General features: G+C 44.8%; 1 protein-coding gene and 1 pseudogene across 1 annotated transcript; both read right to left on the reverse strand.

The window, feature by feature from the left end:
- Positions 1–1,156: 1,156 nt before the first annotated feature.
- LOC103423625 (probable polyamine oxidase 5) lies at positions 1,157–2,923 on the reverse strand (annotated as a pseudogene).
- Positions 2,924–14,916: 11,993 nt separating this feature from the next.
- LOC139193098 (uncharacterized) lies at positions 14,917–16,015 on the reverse strand. The gene is made up of 3 exons (XM_070816060.1): positions 15,878–16,015; positions 15,646–15,774; positions 14,917–15,498 (listed from the first exon to the last, which is right to left on the reverse strand). Exons 1-3 carry the CDS (start codon positions 16,013–16,015, stop codon positions 14,917–14,919), a joined length of 849 nt encoding a protein of 282 aa, XP_070672161.1.

The following is a 16,015-nucleotide window of genomic DNA, read 5'->3' on the forward strand; positions in this document are numbered from 1 at the left end:
TGAAATCCCGTCGAGTGCTGATTTTTTTATAGAGGCAAGCAGTTCATTTCAAAGCACACTTGAATTTTTTGCTTGTACCTTCTTGCACTTCTAAGATCTCGATTTGTCCGACCTCTTCTTTCTTTAACACCTTTGAAAATGTCTGGACCCTCCGATCGTCGTTTTGACTTGAATCTTGGTGAAGAGGCAGTCCCGCCTTCTCCAGACAATATATGGCGCCCATCCTTCATATCCCCTACTGGTCCTCTTACCGTTGGGGATTCGGTGGTGAAGAATGATATGACCGCTGCGGTGGTGGCCCGAAACCTTGTCACTCCCAGAGATAACAGACTACTTTCCAAACGGTCTGATGAGTTAGCTGTTAAGGATTCTCTGGCTCTCAGTGTGCAGTGTGCAGGTTCTGTGTCTAATATGGCCCAACGCCTATTTGCTCGAACCCGTCAAGTTGAATCATTGGCGGCGGAAGTGATGAGTCTCAAACAGGAGATTAGAGGGCTCAAGCATGAGAATAAACAGTTGCATAAGCTCGCACATAGCTATGCGACAAACATGAAGAGGAAGATTGACCAGATGCAAGAATCTGATGGTCAGATTTTACTTGATCATCAGAGATTTGTGGGTTTGTTCCAGCAACATTTGCCTTCGTCTTCTAGGGCTGCACCGCGTAATGGAGCTCCAAATGATCAACCTTTGGTGCCTCCTCTTCCTGGAGTTCCGCCGAGTGGTGTGGCTTCAAACAGTCAACCTCCGGCGCCTCTCATTTCTGGAGCTCTGCCGAGTGGTGAGGCGGCAGCTGATCGTCCTTGAAGATCCCCTCTTGTAAATTTGATTTGATTTGATTTTTTTTTTTTTAAGGTATGCATAATGCAAATTTATGTAAAATTTCCAGAAATAAATAAATAAATAAAATGGACTTTATTTCTCTCGATGCATTTTTTTTTGTTGCTGTATACATACATATATTATGTACATACACACCACATTATCATAACTTCATTTTCTTTTCTTTTCTTTTCTTTTCTCTTTTTTTTTTTTTTTAATAAATATATATATATATATATATTTTTTTTTTCTTTCTTTTTCTGCACATGGTGCCAGACGCACCATTCCCCTTTTTTTTTTTCACGTGGTGCCAGATGCACCATCACCTCTTTTTTTTTTTTTTTTTTTATATTATATTTTATTATTATTTTTTTCTGTATAAATTTAGGCGACGGGTAGAGGAATTTGCAGGAAGCGAAGCAAGGAGGACGGAGAAGATGGTGCTTCGAGCTTCACGACCGGCTAGTCGTTTGACGGCGGTCGTTGAAGTCGTTGGCAGCTGCGAGGCAAGAGACGGAGGAGGTAGGTGTGGAGGAAGAGTCCTAACTTTGAGTTCGAGGGCCGTGAGGACGTTGTCTGACGGAGATCTTGCCATCGTCGTTGGAATCGAAGCTTTTGAAGATCTTTCTGGTCTCCTCGGCGACGAAGCTGCACTCGTCGATGCGAGTAGGCGGCGGAACGGTGGTGGCTGCAATGCTGTGATCTCTTGAAGTCCCTGCAGCTTGTCTTGAAGGCCCGTACCAAGCAAACCGCCCCGAAATCGACCGATCTGAGGTTCCAGAGCAGCGCCGTGGTGGCGCTCCAGGAGGCGGCAGAGGCGTACTTGGTGGGACTGTTCGAGGACACCAACCTAAACAACTTTTAAAGAGCATCGAGCCATTGCTAAAGCGGAAGAGCCCAGCGGACGGCGTTTGGGTTCCTGGGAATTGCATCAAATGCCGGAGGAGCATGAATAGAACCCAGTTGCAGAAACAGCTTGTTAACAACCCCAAATCCAAGCCTCGGAATCGCCTCGGTGTTGAAACGAGGCAGAGGTGGATTGAACATACCAGAATCTTGGCAAATCGAAGCTTTGAGCACCCCCAAAGAAACTGTAACAATAACATGATCAGCTAACAAAACTGACCCATCAGAAAAATGGAGCTTCACAAGCCTTGTGTCGGATTCATAGCCCTTGTTCTTGCGATTATCCGGCTGCCATTGAATTTTTCTGACCTTCTTGCCCAATTGGATCAACCCAGGTGGGAGTACAGAGGCTAGAGATTGAACAATGCTCAAGTACCCTTTAGCAATGATGATTTCTTCGCCGGGAAACATCCGGTACTCGCTTTCTGCATTGTAATCGAGAGTTAACAAATCACCGGCTGATGTATAAGTCCTTTGGATGTTCTCATGCATTGCAAAGATGGCCTCTTGCAGCAACTTTCTGCTCCAATTTGTATAGCCACTGACCTGCTCATCTCGGTTTTTTTTTTTTCAAACCCAATACGTATCAAGGCCTTGCCTTAAGAAAGAGCCGACACTGAGCTTCCCAACACCGTCATTGCTTGCACAAATCCTGGAAGCGTCATCTCCGAGCTTACTGTATTCAAAATCACCATTGCACTCTCTCTCTGGACTTTCATCAAACACCTGCTTCCCCTGAGCATAATCCATCAAGTTCTTGAACAGAGACGAAATGGGGTCCACCACATCCGGTTCCAGCTCCAACCCACATTTCGCGACGGTGGTGGGCTCGTCGGAGGACCCGTCCATGCACTCCCACGGATGCGCTTACTCGAGGGTTGATTTCCTGAGCAATTTTATGAACCGGGCTGCCTCCAATGCCGTGGATCCAGGTAGCTCCCATCTCAATCCGGTCGCCGCCGAACTCCGACGTGTTGATTCTGTCGCCAATTCTCTCCTCGTACTCATCGTCACTGCGGCCTCTCTTCAACACCTTGAGCGCCGCCTCCTTGCTCTTCTCGACCTTCCCAAGCGCGATCTCGAAGCTGTCCCTGATCGTGACCTCGCGCTGCTTGAGCTCGTCGAGCGACGCCTTGGTCTCGTGCTGACCAGGAGCATTGGTGTTGCCTTTTATGCTCGTGCAGACCAGGAGCATTTGGTGCCGTGTTGCAGTTTCAGCTCGTGCAGGCAAGGAGCGTTGGGTTGTTGCCTTTTAGGCTCGTGCAGACCAGGAGCATTGGTGTTGCCTTTTATGCTCGTGCAGACCAGGAGCATTTGGTGCCGTGTTGCAGTTTCAGCTCGTGCAGGCAAGGAGCGTTGGGTTGTCACCTTTTAGGCTCGTGCAGACCAGGAGCATTGGTGTTGCCTTTTATGCTCGTGCAGACCAGGAGCGTTGGCTCGTGCAGTTTAGGCTCGTGCGAACGAGGAGCAGTGTGTCCTACAGTTTAGGCTCGTGCGGACAAGGAGCTGTGTGTCCTACAGTTTAGGCTCGTGCGGACAAGGAGCTTTGTGCCATGCAGTTTAGACTCGTGCGGGCCAGGAGAATTTGTGAATTTTGTCAAGCAATCCGGGAGAGGCGTTCCTCACAATTTTCATAACAAGGAGCTTTGACCGCGTGATTGAAGAAGTCTTCGGGCAAGAAATCACGCATCGTGATGGGGATGGACGATCTATATGTCGAAATTTCATCATCTTCAACACGTTCACGTTGCTTTGAAGGTTGACAAGAGCTGCTTTGCCCCCTTTCCGATTGGCGGACTTGTGGAGGAGACGTATGCTTCTTGTGCAATTTCTTAGGAGTGACTTGAGTCCATCCTTCAATTTTGCTTGTCTTGGACGATGCCCCCAGCGATTGAGGTGAAAACTTTGAGTCGGAAGAGCCAGAAGTGAAGGTGGTATAGTTTGACTTCGCCACTTCGTCAAGATCTAGCTCGATGATTCCTTTCTGAGCCAGCTTCATGATGAGATCTTTCAGCACGAAACATTTTTCTGTCGGATGACTGATGAAGCGGTGGAATTTACAGTATCTTGGACTGTCGGTACGATTCATCTCTTCCGGCCGTCTGCACTCAGGCAAACTGATCACCTTCTTGTCCAACAGGTCATCCAGCATGGCAACCACATCAGAGTCGGGGAATGGATAAGTCTTCTCCTCAAGCTCTTTCAAAGTGCGTCTACGCATCTCTTGATCATGAAAAGCTTCGGTTTGAATCGCCTTGCCTCGTGTGGATATTTTGACGGGAGCTGTGTTGACCGTCATCGCTTCCTTGGTGGGTTTCCATGCAGCCTTTTCCCCCTTTGTCCCAAGAACTTTGTCGTTCTTGTAGTCGGCGATCGGTTCTTTCTTCCCATGATGGGCGATGCTCAACTCCATGTCATAGGCGCGGGTGGCTAGCTCTTGGAAGGTCCGTGGTTTGATGCCTTGAAGGATGTATTGCAAACCCCATTGCATGCCTTGGATGCACATCTCGATTGAAGAGGTTTCCGAGAGCCTATCTTTACAGTCGAGGCTCAGAGTGCGCCATCTGTTGATGTAGTCAATGACTGGCTCGTCCTTCCACTGCTTTGTGCTCGTTAGCTCTAGCATGCTCACAGTGCGGCGGGTGCTGTAGAAGCGGTTGAGGAATTCCCGCTCTAATTGCTCCCAGCTGTTGATGGACGCAGGCTCTAGGTCCGTGTACCACTCAAAGGCATTTCCTTTCAGCGAACGCACAAACTGCTTGGCGAGGTAGTCTCCATCCGTCCCCGCGTTGTTGCAAGTTTCGACGAAATGTGCAACGTGCTGCTTTGGGTTTCCTTTTCCATCAAACTGCATGAACTTTGGTGGTTGATAACCCCTTGGCATCTTTAGGGCATCAATCTTCTTGGAATAGGGCTTCGAGTAGAACAAGGAGGTATGTGAGCTCCCTTCGTACTGTGCCTTGATGGTGTTGGTGATCATCTCCTGCAACTGCTGGATAGAAAGAGATCCCATGAGTGCCGCTGCTTGGTCTGGCTCCGGCTTTCCATCGATTTTCTTCACCGGGGGTTCTTCGTCTCCGCCAGCTCCTCCCTTTAGTGGATCATCCTCTGGGTCGGGTTTATCGCCGTCTTGTGCCTCCAATCGGTTGACTAGTGCTGCAATTTGCAAGTCTTTTTCTTCCACAGTTCGGGTTAGCCTTGCGATTGCTTCATTCATTTGAGCCAGCTGCTCATCGATTGAAGTTGCTCCAATGGTCATGACTTGCATGGCTGAACTGTCGCTTGAATCGGCATCGGAGAGCATGGATTCGGAGTATTTCCTTGGGCTTTCCCCCCTTGGTGCCCTTAGTGAGGCTAAGGTAATCAAAGGCTCGTGCCTTGGGTGCTTTTGTTCCCTTGGCAGAGTTGATGCAGAGGTGAAAGAGGCGGCAGAAGTAGCTCTTGCCATGCTTCGAGTCGTGATGCCCAAAGTGACACCAGTTGAGACGAGGACGCTTTTGTTCTTTGCGCCGGTTGCGGGAACAGTTTGAGCCTTCCTTGATGCCATTAATTTTGGAAGCGCGCTTGAATTTCTTGAACGGAGAAAGAGATGAGAGGCAGAGATTGTCCCACTGGGCGTGCCAATTTGTGAACACGGAAAATTCCTGAAACGAAAGAGACAAGAAACGACGCGCACAAACAAATATTTGGTGTTTGATGATTTTGGGTTACAATCTCTCTCTATTTTGATCCTCTGATTCGATCTCCGTAAGGTGTTGATTTGTGGGATGTGTGATTGATCCAAGGGTCGTCGAGGCTTGATCTTGGATGAACGAGGATGAACGGATCTTCAAGAGCTTTTGGGCTTGATCTTGAAGAATGGTGATTGACGGATCTTCAAGGGCTTTTGGGCTTGATCTTGAAGAACAGTGATGAACGGATTTCCGAGGGCTTTTGGGCTTGAACTCGAAGAACAGTGACGAACGAATCTTCGAGAGCTTTTGGGCTTGAACGGATCTTCGAGGGCTTTTGGGCTTGATCTCGAAGAACAGTGATGAACGATGAACGCTTTCTTCGAGGGCCGTCGAGGCTTGGGCTTGATGAACAGCGGATGAGCGGATTCGTTGATGTTGTCGATCCAAAGGGGCCGTTGGGGCTTGATCCTTGAGGATGAACAGTTGATGAACGATGAACGATGAATGCTTTCTTCAAAGGGCCGTTGAGGCTTGGGCTTGCAGGTGGATGATTGTTGATCCAAAGGGCCGTCGGGGCTTGATCTTGGAAGAACGATGAACGAAGAACGAAGAAGGCTTTCTTGATTCTTCGGGAACCTGGATGCTTGAAAGCTTCGGAGTTTCAGAGCTTCAGAGCTTCAAGGTGTGATATGAATTAGGTCCCCTTAAAATGAATGAAATGGGCTTGTATTTATAGAATTTTCCAAGGCCTAATTTTGAATATAATATCCCAGATGAAATAAGTCGTTTCTGCCAGGTGTTGACACGTGTCCTATTTGATGACTTTTCCAACTCATTTCAATTTTCGTTGAGTCACACGCTACGTGTAAAATTTATGTAATACATGAGCGTTGACACTTTGATTTATCGGTCAACATTTATTTACCGAAATTTCGATGTCTACAAATACTCGATGGTTAATTTGCGGTTATGGATATGGTTAATTTTCGTGGTCATGGGGATGAATATAACATTTCCGTCCCCAAACCGATCCGTTGCCATCCGTAATTTCGAACCCCTTCTTTGATTTTTTTATTTTTTTTTTCAAAAAATTGTAAGGTTTTTTTTTTTTATTACTTCCCACACCAAAACTCAATACAATCTTTTATATCCTTATTTCTTTACATTCTTATTTCATTTTCTACATTGTTTGTGCTTACAAAATTGACATCTCTTGTCGAAGGTCGACCACGGAAACCTACTTGAAAATTTAATATTTTTTATGGATAAAGACATGTGCATAATCATAATCATCTATTCTAAATTAATCTCATCCATTAAATAATTAAATTATACATCAAAAATAAAATAACTCATTGTCACAGTGGGGATAGATTGTGAATAGCAAGTGCGATGTTAGTCAACTATTTAAGTGAATGGTAGCTACCATAAGTCCATTCCTAAATCTTAATCCACCTTTTAGAGCATCTCCATTCTTCTGAAAAGTTAGGACCCAAATCTTATATTTGAGTTTAGATGAGGCAAATTATCTCTCATGCACCGGAGTGTGGATGCAAATTTCTTCCTCCTTATTCTTGGACAAACTTGCACCTACAAAACAAACAATACCCCACGATGAATTTTTTTAGGGGGGGTGTGCTTTGGCCGAAGAACCTCCGATGCCAAAGTTAGAATTTTGAGGGGAAAATGTTTGGAGAATTTACACTATATTTGGATGAAGAAATTTAAGATTATTAAGGAATTTTAAAATGATGGAAATTGAAATAAAGGGATTTTATTTTCTAGAATTTATGAATTTTGTTGTTTGGTTAACTTAAAAGAACAATGGAATTGAAAACGGAATTTGTTAATTTTAAACTCCCAATCATAGAAATTGAGAAATGACATCTATTTACATGGAATTTAAACTTGGAAATTGGAGGTCTCAAATTCCAAGTTTTTTTTCCACGCGGAAATTCTAAATTTCTATGTTATAAATCTAAACAAGGGAATTGGTGCATGTCAATTTATAATTTTGACTTTTATCCAAATTCCAAGTTTATTTCCCTCATCCAAAAATAGTGTACGAATTTAGAGAATTTAGCAAGAGAATTGGAATTGAGTTTTGGAGAGAATGAGGGTGTTTATATAGGGGTGTGGCCAGTCCCCTTGGGTGGAGATGGACCGGCCCCACTTGGATGGCTTTGTGGGTGAAGTTCATGATTTGTGGTTAATTAGCAAATTAATTGAATAATAAATCAATTAATCAGCTAATTAATATAATAAAAGGGAATGATTTGGGGGTTGCCTTGTGGAGAAGATTTGATGAGGATGAATGAAATAGGTTATAAATAAATACCTATTTTGGGCACTTTTGACTTAATTGAGGGATGATTACCCATTGCTCGCGCGTAGGAATTCTGGTGTGCCTCAAGGGTAATTTTGTCCTTTTAACCCAAAAATCCACGTGTTGCCTCTTGATTATTTTTGGCTCTACAAATGCCCCCACACCTATTGGACTGCTCGTAGAAAAGGGCAACATGTGTAAAGATTTTCTTGCTTTGGAAAACATATGATTGTTTCCTATTTTAATGTAGATTTCCTCTTTAATAGAAAATTAGATCCTTTTAGGAAAGAGAAATAAATTTATCTCAAAGCTTATTTAAGTCCACCTTAAGTGAATTATTAAATCAACTTTGGAGAGCGATTTATTCTACCCTACAAGAGAGAGAAAGCTTAGAGGATATGTGTTCCCCCTCCTCTAGCAATCTTCTACATCTTGCTCGTGCAAAGGATCGTCTTTCGTTACTTGCTTCGTCTTCTTGTTGCTTATAGGTAAGAAAAAAATTAATTTTCTTGTCTTCTTAATTTTTGGGAGCCTCGGGGCTTGAAACTTGGCTCAACGGGGGTCGAGAGGAAGTGTGAAAGAGTGGCTTGAAAAGCCATGGTTTCAAAGGCTGCTGTGGGGTAGCCTTGGCATTAGGGTAACTCGGTTCGGGCTGAAAGTTAGTGGCTTATGGCTGGCTCGGGCCAAGGAGCAGGGTGTGGGATTAGGCCTGGCGCTCGGACCATTAGTGACGGGCCAGGAGGTGAGGCGCGGACCTCCCTTTTATTTATTTATAAGTTGGGCTTGGGCCCATGCTTGAGGGAGGAGAGGAATAGGCTGTGGGCCGGTCTAGGCCGTGGCCCTTTTTTTTTTTTAATTTTAAGGCTGGGCTTGGGCCCGTGCCTGGTATAAGAGGAAAGAATGAAGGCCTAAGGTTTGGCCTGCTTGAAGTTTGGGTCGAGAGCTGCTCCTCCTTTTATGTGTGTATGTGTGTGTGTGTGCAACCACCTAATGAATCTTTCTTGCATCTTTGTAGAATTTCTTCAAGCATGTCTTCCTCGAACCACAAGAATGATGATGGTGTGTTGCCATTATACCGTTAAAGCAAGTCTTTGAGCAAGGTTAGTTACTTCAAGGCTGCTTACTTCAAGATTAGCTCTGATGACTTGTTTAGAGACTTCCTTGAGGCATATTGGCACGCTATTCCGTCAGGAGTGTGTGTGAAGCGTGTTAAGGATAGTAGTAACAGTGAGCTATGTGATGGGGCTTGGAAAGCCATTAAGTTCCACCTCTACTATTTTGTGTTGGGGTTTACTTTTCCTATGTCGCGTTTCTTTCAAGAAGTGCTTTGCTCCATGAGATGTGCCCTCACCCAATGTTCTCCGAATGCGGTCCATGTGATGGTACAATCTAAGCCAATTATTTGACTTAAATCTAACCATCAACGAATTTTGATACTTCTTTGACATAGGTCACATTGAAGGAGTTGGGCATCAGCGATTTCGCCATAGGCTTTTTGATAACTCAAGCAAGTGAGATCATGACTGGGCCAAGGAGACTTTGGAGATAAGTGGAGAATGGGAGTTTGATTCTTCCCCCGAGCTGCGTGTTCCATCAGGTCTTCATATTCGGTAAGTAAGCTGCTTAATCTCTCGGCTATTTTGTATTTGTGCTAAGCTGCTCTTTAATTTTCTGATTGTCTTCTTCTGCTTTTGTAGATTCGAAATTCAGCTCCACTCCTAAAACTTCTCCAGACATGAAGAAAGTGCATGTTGCTCTAGGTATCCCCTCCGAGTATCGTGAGTGGCGTTGGCTGCTTAGTCTTCTTCGCAGGGAAAAATGTAGGCTACCCCCGAGAAGAGAGATAAAACGAATCAAGGCTGAGGCGTTGGCTTGTCATATCACTATGATGGAACCTGCAACAAATGAAGGTGGGAAAAAGAGGCCTTCCCTGCTTGCTCAAGAGACGCATGCTGAGAAGAAGCCAAAAACTTCTTCCGCTACTCATAAGGGTTCACCAACTACTCCCAACCTTGTGATTGACTTGACTTCCTTTAAGGCCGAGAAAGAAGAGGCTGCTAGATCTGTGTTGGTGGTTCCTACCATTCCGAAGGTTACTAGTTCGATTGCTGATAAGATTGCCCAGCGTAGAAGTTCCTCCCTACCTCCGGTGCTGAAGTGTGTGCCAAAGTGTCCGTCTGAGACTAAGTCTGGTTCACCTTTGGAGAGGCTTGCTACTATGAAGAGTGACAAGGTGCCACTGCCTGCTAAAGTGGCGCCAAAACTTGTTCCCTTTGTTGCTGAGACTAACTCATTTGCTGAGAAGAAAGAGACTACTCGTGCATGCAGTTGTGAGAAATCAACCAAGTCTGTTTCTAAGGAAGTTGTTGAGATTTGAGTACTTTTGAAACCAAATCTGCTTGAGGACATGGACATATATGCCAAGTTTGTTGATGGTGTCAAAAGAGTTGTTGGCCCAAGTTCATTTGCGAAGCATACGACCAAGTATAGAATGACTGCTCTGCTTGCCATGATGCAGAAAATGGCACTTCTGGCAACCGAGTCTATGCTTCTTGATCAAGAGGATACTAAGGCTACCAAAGAGGTGGCAAGAACTGTGGCAGCCAAAGCTTACTCATTGGTCGAGAAAGTTAAGAAAATATAATCTAAGTGTACTACTTTGAAGGGGTCTAATATCTCTGCCCTCCACTTCTTTGCAGCTTGAGACTGCTCGTCAAGAGATCGTGGATTTGAAGATTAGGCTTGACGTGATCCAAGTAAAGTATGAAAGTGTAAAGAAGGAGATCAAATGTTACATACCTCAGATTCAAGATCTTGAGTGTGCCATCTCTGAATTCTGCTCCACTGCTTATGCAAAGGATGAAGAACTGATCGATGCTTACAACCAAGTGATACACTTCAAGAAGGTTATTGATAGACTTGAGCCTCAAGTGTTTGAACTTCAAGGTGCTTTGAAGATCAACGACAATTTGAAGAAAGAAGTGGATGAGCTACAGCTGGTTCGTGCTTGTCTACTTAAGGAGAATGAACAGTTGAATGGTTCGAGGCTGGGTTCGAGGCTTCGCTTACTCAAATTCAAACTGACTTCTACAAGCTAGGTTATGTAGATCATCTTTTTGGGTGGCCGTCTGACTTTGAGTTTTTTGGTAAAGACTTCAAGACCTTTTCTATTTCTCCGGAAGATTTACTCGCATTCACTTTTGAGTCTTTTACTGGTGAAGTAGTTGGAGAGGTTAGTGCCCAGGCTAGGGCAATTAGGGGTGAAGCGCCAGATGGTGTCACTGTTGAGGGCGTCACGACTGCTGAAGGTGTTACGACCAAGTAGTCGTGGATGTCCAAGCTACTGAAGAGTAGTCTTCTAGATAGCCCTTAGGATTTTCTTTGTTGCTTTTGCTTAAACCCCTTCAGTCTTTTTGCTAGTTGTTTATCAATTTTGCTAGAAAATTTAATAAATTTGTTTCCTTCGCTTTTCTCCATCTTCGCTTCTTTTGTTCATGCCCTAACCTTTAGACTTTATAGGCCAGTGGCGGGCGTGCTGCTTTTCTATAAGCAAACAGGCCTGCATAGACTACGCAGTCGTAAATGTGTAGAACTTTGCAAAGTTGTTAACCATAGGGTTGGCAGCTAGATGCTTTACTTACAGAAGCAGACAAGTTCGCGTAACCACTAGGCTGTTAACCTTGGCTTTCTGTAATTTCGTAGATTGCGTAGCAAGTATCACAACACTTTAGGACTTGTTCGGCAGTGGTGAAGCTTATCGACTACATAGCATGTCGGCAGTTGATAAGGCTTCATATATGCATGCTAGCTTGTTTAACCTTTCACAAGAATGTGCAGTTGTATAAGTTTAGCATGGCTTTATTGCTCAAAGGGCAAGCCGTAAGTAGTATTCTGGAAATTGTAGGCTACCTTAGTGTACTCGGTAGCAGCTTTAGGTTTCCAAGGCAGCCATCCATGGGGCGTACTGCGTAATGTGCCCCCTCAGTCTCTAAGGCCCAATTCCCCGCGGATTAGGCCAAAAGACCCATTATCGTGCCAAGCATCAACACTCTACTTTTGGTGGTACAATATGCCCATAGGCATCTGGGGAGTTCGTCTGGCCATTTTCCCTTCTTGTTAGTGAAAGATTTCTTGAGGCAGTCGGGGATCGTCTTGTTGGATGCTTTGGCTTGCCCATTTCTTTGAGGATATCTCGGCGTGGACATATGCTGCTTGATGCCATACTTTTTGAAGAATTTTGCCAAATCTTTGCCCACGAATTACGAGCCGTTGTCGGTGACGATGGACTGAGTGATGCCAAATCAGCAAATGATGTTCCTTCATATAAAGCACTCTATGTTCATTTGAGTCGTGGTCGTTATGGGCTCTGCTTCTATCCATTTGGTGAAGTAATATGTTGCCATGATCATCATGCTTCTGCCCTAGTAGTAGATGACAAATGTTATACCAGGTTGATTTCCCATTGCATGAATGGCCAATGACTCGTTTGCGGATGTAGTTCGCTGTAGGCAGTGCTGGTACCAGCTTGTAGCGTTGGCAGTGATCGTACTTTTGTACTAACTTCTTAGCATCTTGGTGCATGGTAGACCAGTAGTAGCCTACGTTAAGAGCCTTCTGTGCTAATGATCGGCCTCAGGAGTGATTTCCACAAATGCCTTCGTGGATTGAGCTTAGAACCTTCAAGTCATCGGGAGGCGCTAGGCAGCGGAGATGTGGACCAGTGTAAGATCTTCGGATGAGAATACCGTTCCACATGTAGTAGTGTACCACCTTTATTTAGAGCTTTCTAGATTCTAACCTTTCCGTGGAGAGTGTGCCATTGACTAGGTAGTCTATAATAGAACTTTGCCAATTGGGATTTATACTAACCTGTGACACTTCGGTTGCCGGTTCCGCCTCTATGTTTGGCTTGTCTAAATATTCCACCGGAATAGAGTGTTTGAGTTGATGGTCGAGGGCCGTGCCTAGGCTGGTTAATGGATCCACATGGGCGTTGTTAGCCACGGAACTTGAGTGAGAGTGTAAATTTGAAATGCCTCAAGTTGCTTGCGTACCTTCTCTAGGTATTGTGCCATCCTTGGATGTTTTTCCGTGTACTCCTCAGTAGTCTGGCTGGTGATTAGCTAGGAATCGAAATGAATTGCAAACTTCTTCACCCTCAAGTCTTTAACCATTTGAAGACCTGCTAGTAGGGCCTCGTACTCTGCTTTATTGTTGAATGCTTTAAAGCCCAGAGTGATCGCCTGCTCGAGCATTGAACCGTCTGGGATGACAAGAACCACACCTGCTCCCGAGCCTTTGTAGTTGGACATGCCGTCGACATGCAAATGCCAGAAGTCTCCGTTGGGGGGAGCAAGCACTACTAAGGTGTGCTCGGCAGTTTCTGGGGTGTTGTTGGGCTGTTTTGTTGCGTCACCTAGGCTATGCGTGAATTTTGCTATAAAGTCCACTAAGGCTTGGGCCTTTATAGCCGTACGGGGTCAAAAAACTAAACCGTATTGGCCAAGTTCCAAAGTCTACTTCATCACTCGTTGAGAAGTGTCCGGACTATGTAGGATTGATCGTAGAGGATATTGAGTCATGACGATGACTATATAAGCTTGAAAATATGGTCTAAGCTTTCAAGTTGCAACAACTAGCGCCAAAATTAATTTTTTGATCTTTAGGTATCTAGTTTCCACATCGAGAAGAGCTTTAGAAGTGTAGAATACAGGTCGTTGGGCCCCCAACTCTTCTCGTATGAAGGCAGAGCTCACTGCTACTTCGAAGACTGCCAAGTAGATGTATAAGTCTTCCGCTACTTCAACTTGGATAATAAATGAGGTGATGTAAGATACTTCTTTAGGTCTTGGAAAGCTCTTTCAAACTTTTCATCTCATTTGTCTCATTATGCCTTTTTGATGGCCTTGAAAAAGGGCTTGCATCGATCGGTGGATTGTGAGAAAAAGCGGTTGAGGGTGGCTACTCGTCCGGTCAAGCTTTGGATCTCCTTCAAGGTAATGAGAGATTTCATCTCTAGGATTGCTCGGATTTGCTTGGAATGTGCTTCAATTCCTCGTTAGGTTACTAGGTACCCTAAGAATCTGCCTGAAGATACTCCGAATGTGCATTTGATGGGGTTGAGCTTCATCTTGTACTTTATAAGGATGCTAAAAGTTTTCGCCAGGTTGTCGATGTGGGCTGACCGCTGCTTGCCCTTCACCATGATGTCATCGACATAGACTTCCATGGTTACCCCAATTTGCTTCTTGAACATCATGTTTACTAACCTTTGGTAAGTGGCTTTCGTGTTCTTGAGGCCAATAGGCATGACTTTGTAACAGTAGGTGCCTCGCTCGATCACGAACGTGATTTTTTCCTTATCAGGCTCGTACATGACTATTTGTCTAAGAAGCTGAGCAGTTGGTTCCCAGAAGTTGAATCTACTAGTAGATCGATTCGGGGAAGCGGATACGGATCTTTTGAGCATGCTTTGTTGAGGTTGGTGTAGTCTACGTAAACCCTCCATTTGCCATTCTCTTTCTTCACGACTAGCACGACGTTGGCAAACTATGCTGAGTGTGCTACCTCTTCTATGAATCCAGCCTCCAGTAGCTTGTTAATTTCTGCTTCGATGATCGCTACTCGCTCAGGTGCGAAATGTTTTCTCTTTTGGATCACTAGTTTGGTAGCAAGGCCGACGTGCAGCTTATGACAAGTTATCTTGGGATCAATGTTTGGCATGTCGGAAGGTGACCATGCAAAAATGTTACAGTTTTCCCTAAGAAAAGCTGTGAGTTCTTCCTTCTCAGCTGGGCTTAGACGTGAGCTGATTCTAGCCTTTTTTTTCGGCTGTTAGGGATTAAGAATGATGTCATCATCGTCCTCTTCGGGTTTCCATCCCATCTTGTCTGCTTGGGCGCCATCTTCTTGATTCGCTTGCTATAATTGCTATTTGGTATCCTATTCGTCCCTTTGGACCTCGGTAGCCTTTACGGGGGTAAAGGTTTTCTTCTTTGACTCCTTCAATACATGCACAGTGCATCGTTGAGATGTGGCCTGGTCAGACTTGATCTCTCCAGCTCTTCCTTCCGAGATGCGGAATCGAATCTTTTGATACTTGACAGAAGTGATGGCATTCAGCTTGATCAACCAAGGTTTCCCAAGAATCCCATTGTAGGGAGATGAGTCACTTACGATCGTGGACATTTACTTTGAGACAACTGGTGGTGTTTTCACGTCAAGTGCGATGTGGCCGATGGTAGTTGAGGTGTGCCTGTTGAACCCGGTGAGTACCTCTGCTCGACGTATAATTGTGCTTTCCAGACCCATCTTCTGAATGACTGAGAGTTGAAGTAGATTGACTACACTTCCATTGTCGACCATCATTCTGTCAACTATAGCATAGGCTAGTTGGACAGATACTACTAGTATGTCGTCGTGTGGATAATCGACGTCTTCTGCATCCTGCTCGATGAAGCCAATGATGGTTCCAGGTTGAGTGTCGGTTGTTTGGACATGTGAGACTAGTAAAACTTGCTGGATCTTCATTTTTTTGGAGTTGTTGGTGGCCCCTAAGTGTTCGGATTCGGCGAAAATGCCATTGATTCGAATCGCCTTGGTTGATGGCTCTTTATCATCATCTGCGTTCCTTCTAGGATGCACAGCTAGCTTGTTTAAGCATTTGTCGACCTTGCCTTCTTTCACGAGCTTTTCTAGGTAGTTCTTCCAAGTATAGCAGTCGTCGGTTGTGTTTAGGACCTCGGTGGAATGTGTATTATTTGGTGTGATCTAATTTGGAAATATCTCCCTTTGATTGTTTCGGCAACTTGAACCTTGGCTCATTCTTAATGTTGCGAAAGATTTGGTGGATCGGAATTGAGAACTTAGAGTAGTTCTTAGTCGTCAAGCCTTATTTGGTCGTGGGTCAGTCCTTACGTTTGGCCTTCTGCCTGCTTTTGTTGGACTGCTTCCCATCCTCCTTCTTTTGAGCCACTGCCGACTCTTTTCAAGGCTGCTCGGGCACTTTGTCTGCTTGTCGAGCTTCGTCCCAAAGTGTATGCTTATCTGCCAGAGCAAAGAAGTATGCTAGAGTTAGATATTATTTCATGATCATTTCTCCGAACAGTGAGTGGTTTGCTGGGAGTCCTTTTTGGAAGGCTGCACTTGCTATCGAGTTGTCGCATCCGACGATCTTCTCCTTCTCTACTTTGAACCTCTTCACGTAGTCGCGGAGCGACTCATTTGAGTTCTTCTTCACGTTGAACAAGTGGTTAGACTTTTCTTGATCGAGCGGTAGGTTGAGCAT

The sequence above is a fragment of the Malus domestica genome, chromosome 16, assembly GCF_042453785.1.
Source record: "Malus domestica chromosome 16, GDT2T_hap1".
NCBI classification, from domain to species: Eukaryota; Viridiplantae; Streptophyta; class Magnoliopsida; order Rosales; family Rosaceae; genus Malus; species Malus domestica.

Coding starts and splice junctions, on each gene's coding strand:
- LOC139193098 (XM_070816060.1), bottom strand. CDS start 16,015: ATGCTCAACCTACCGCTCGATCAAGAAAAGTCTAACCACTTGTTCAAC. Junction 15,775..15,877: donor TCGGATGCGACAACTCGATA/GCAAGTGCAGCC, acceptor TTGCTCTGGCAG/ATAAGCATACACTTTGGGAC. Junction 15,499..15,645: donor AAGCAGGCAGAAGGCCAAAC/GTAAGGACTGAC, acceptor TTTCCAAATTAG/ATCACACCAAATAATACACA.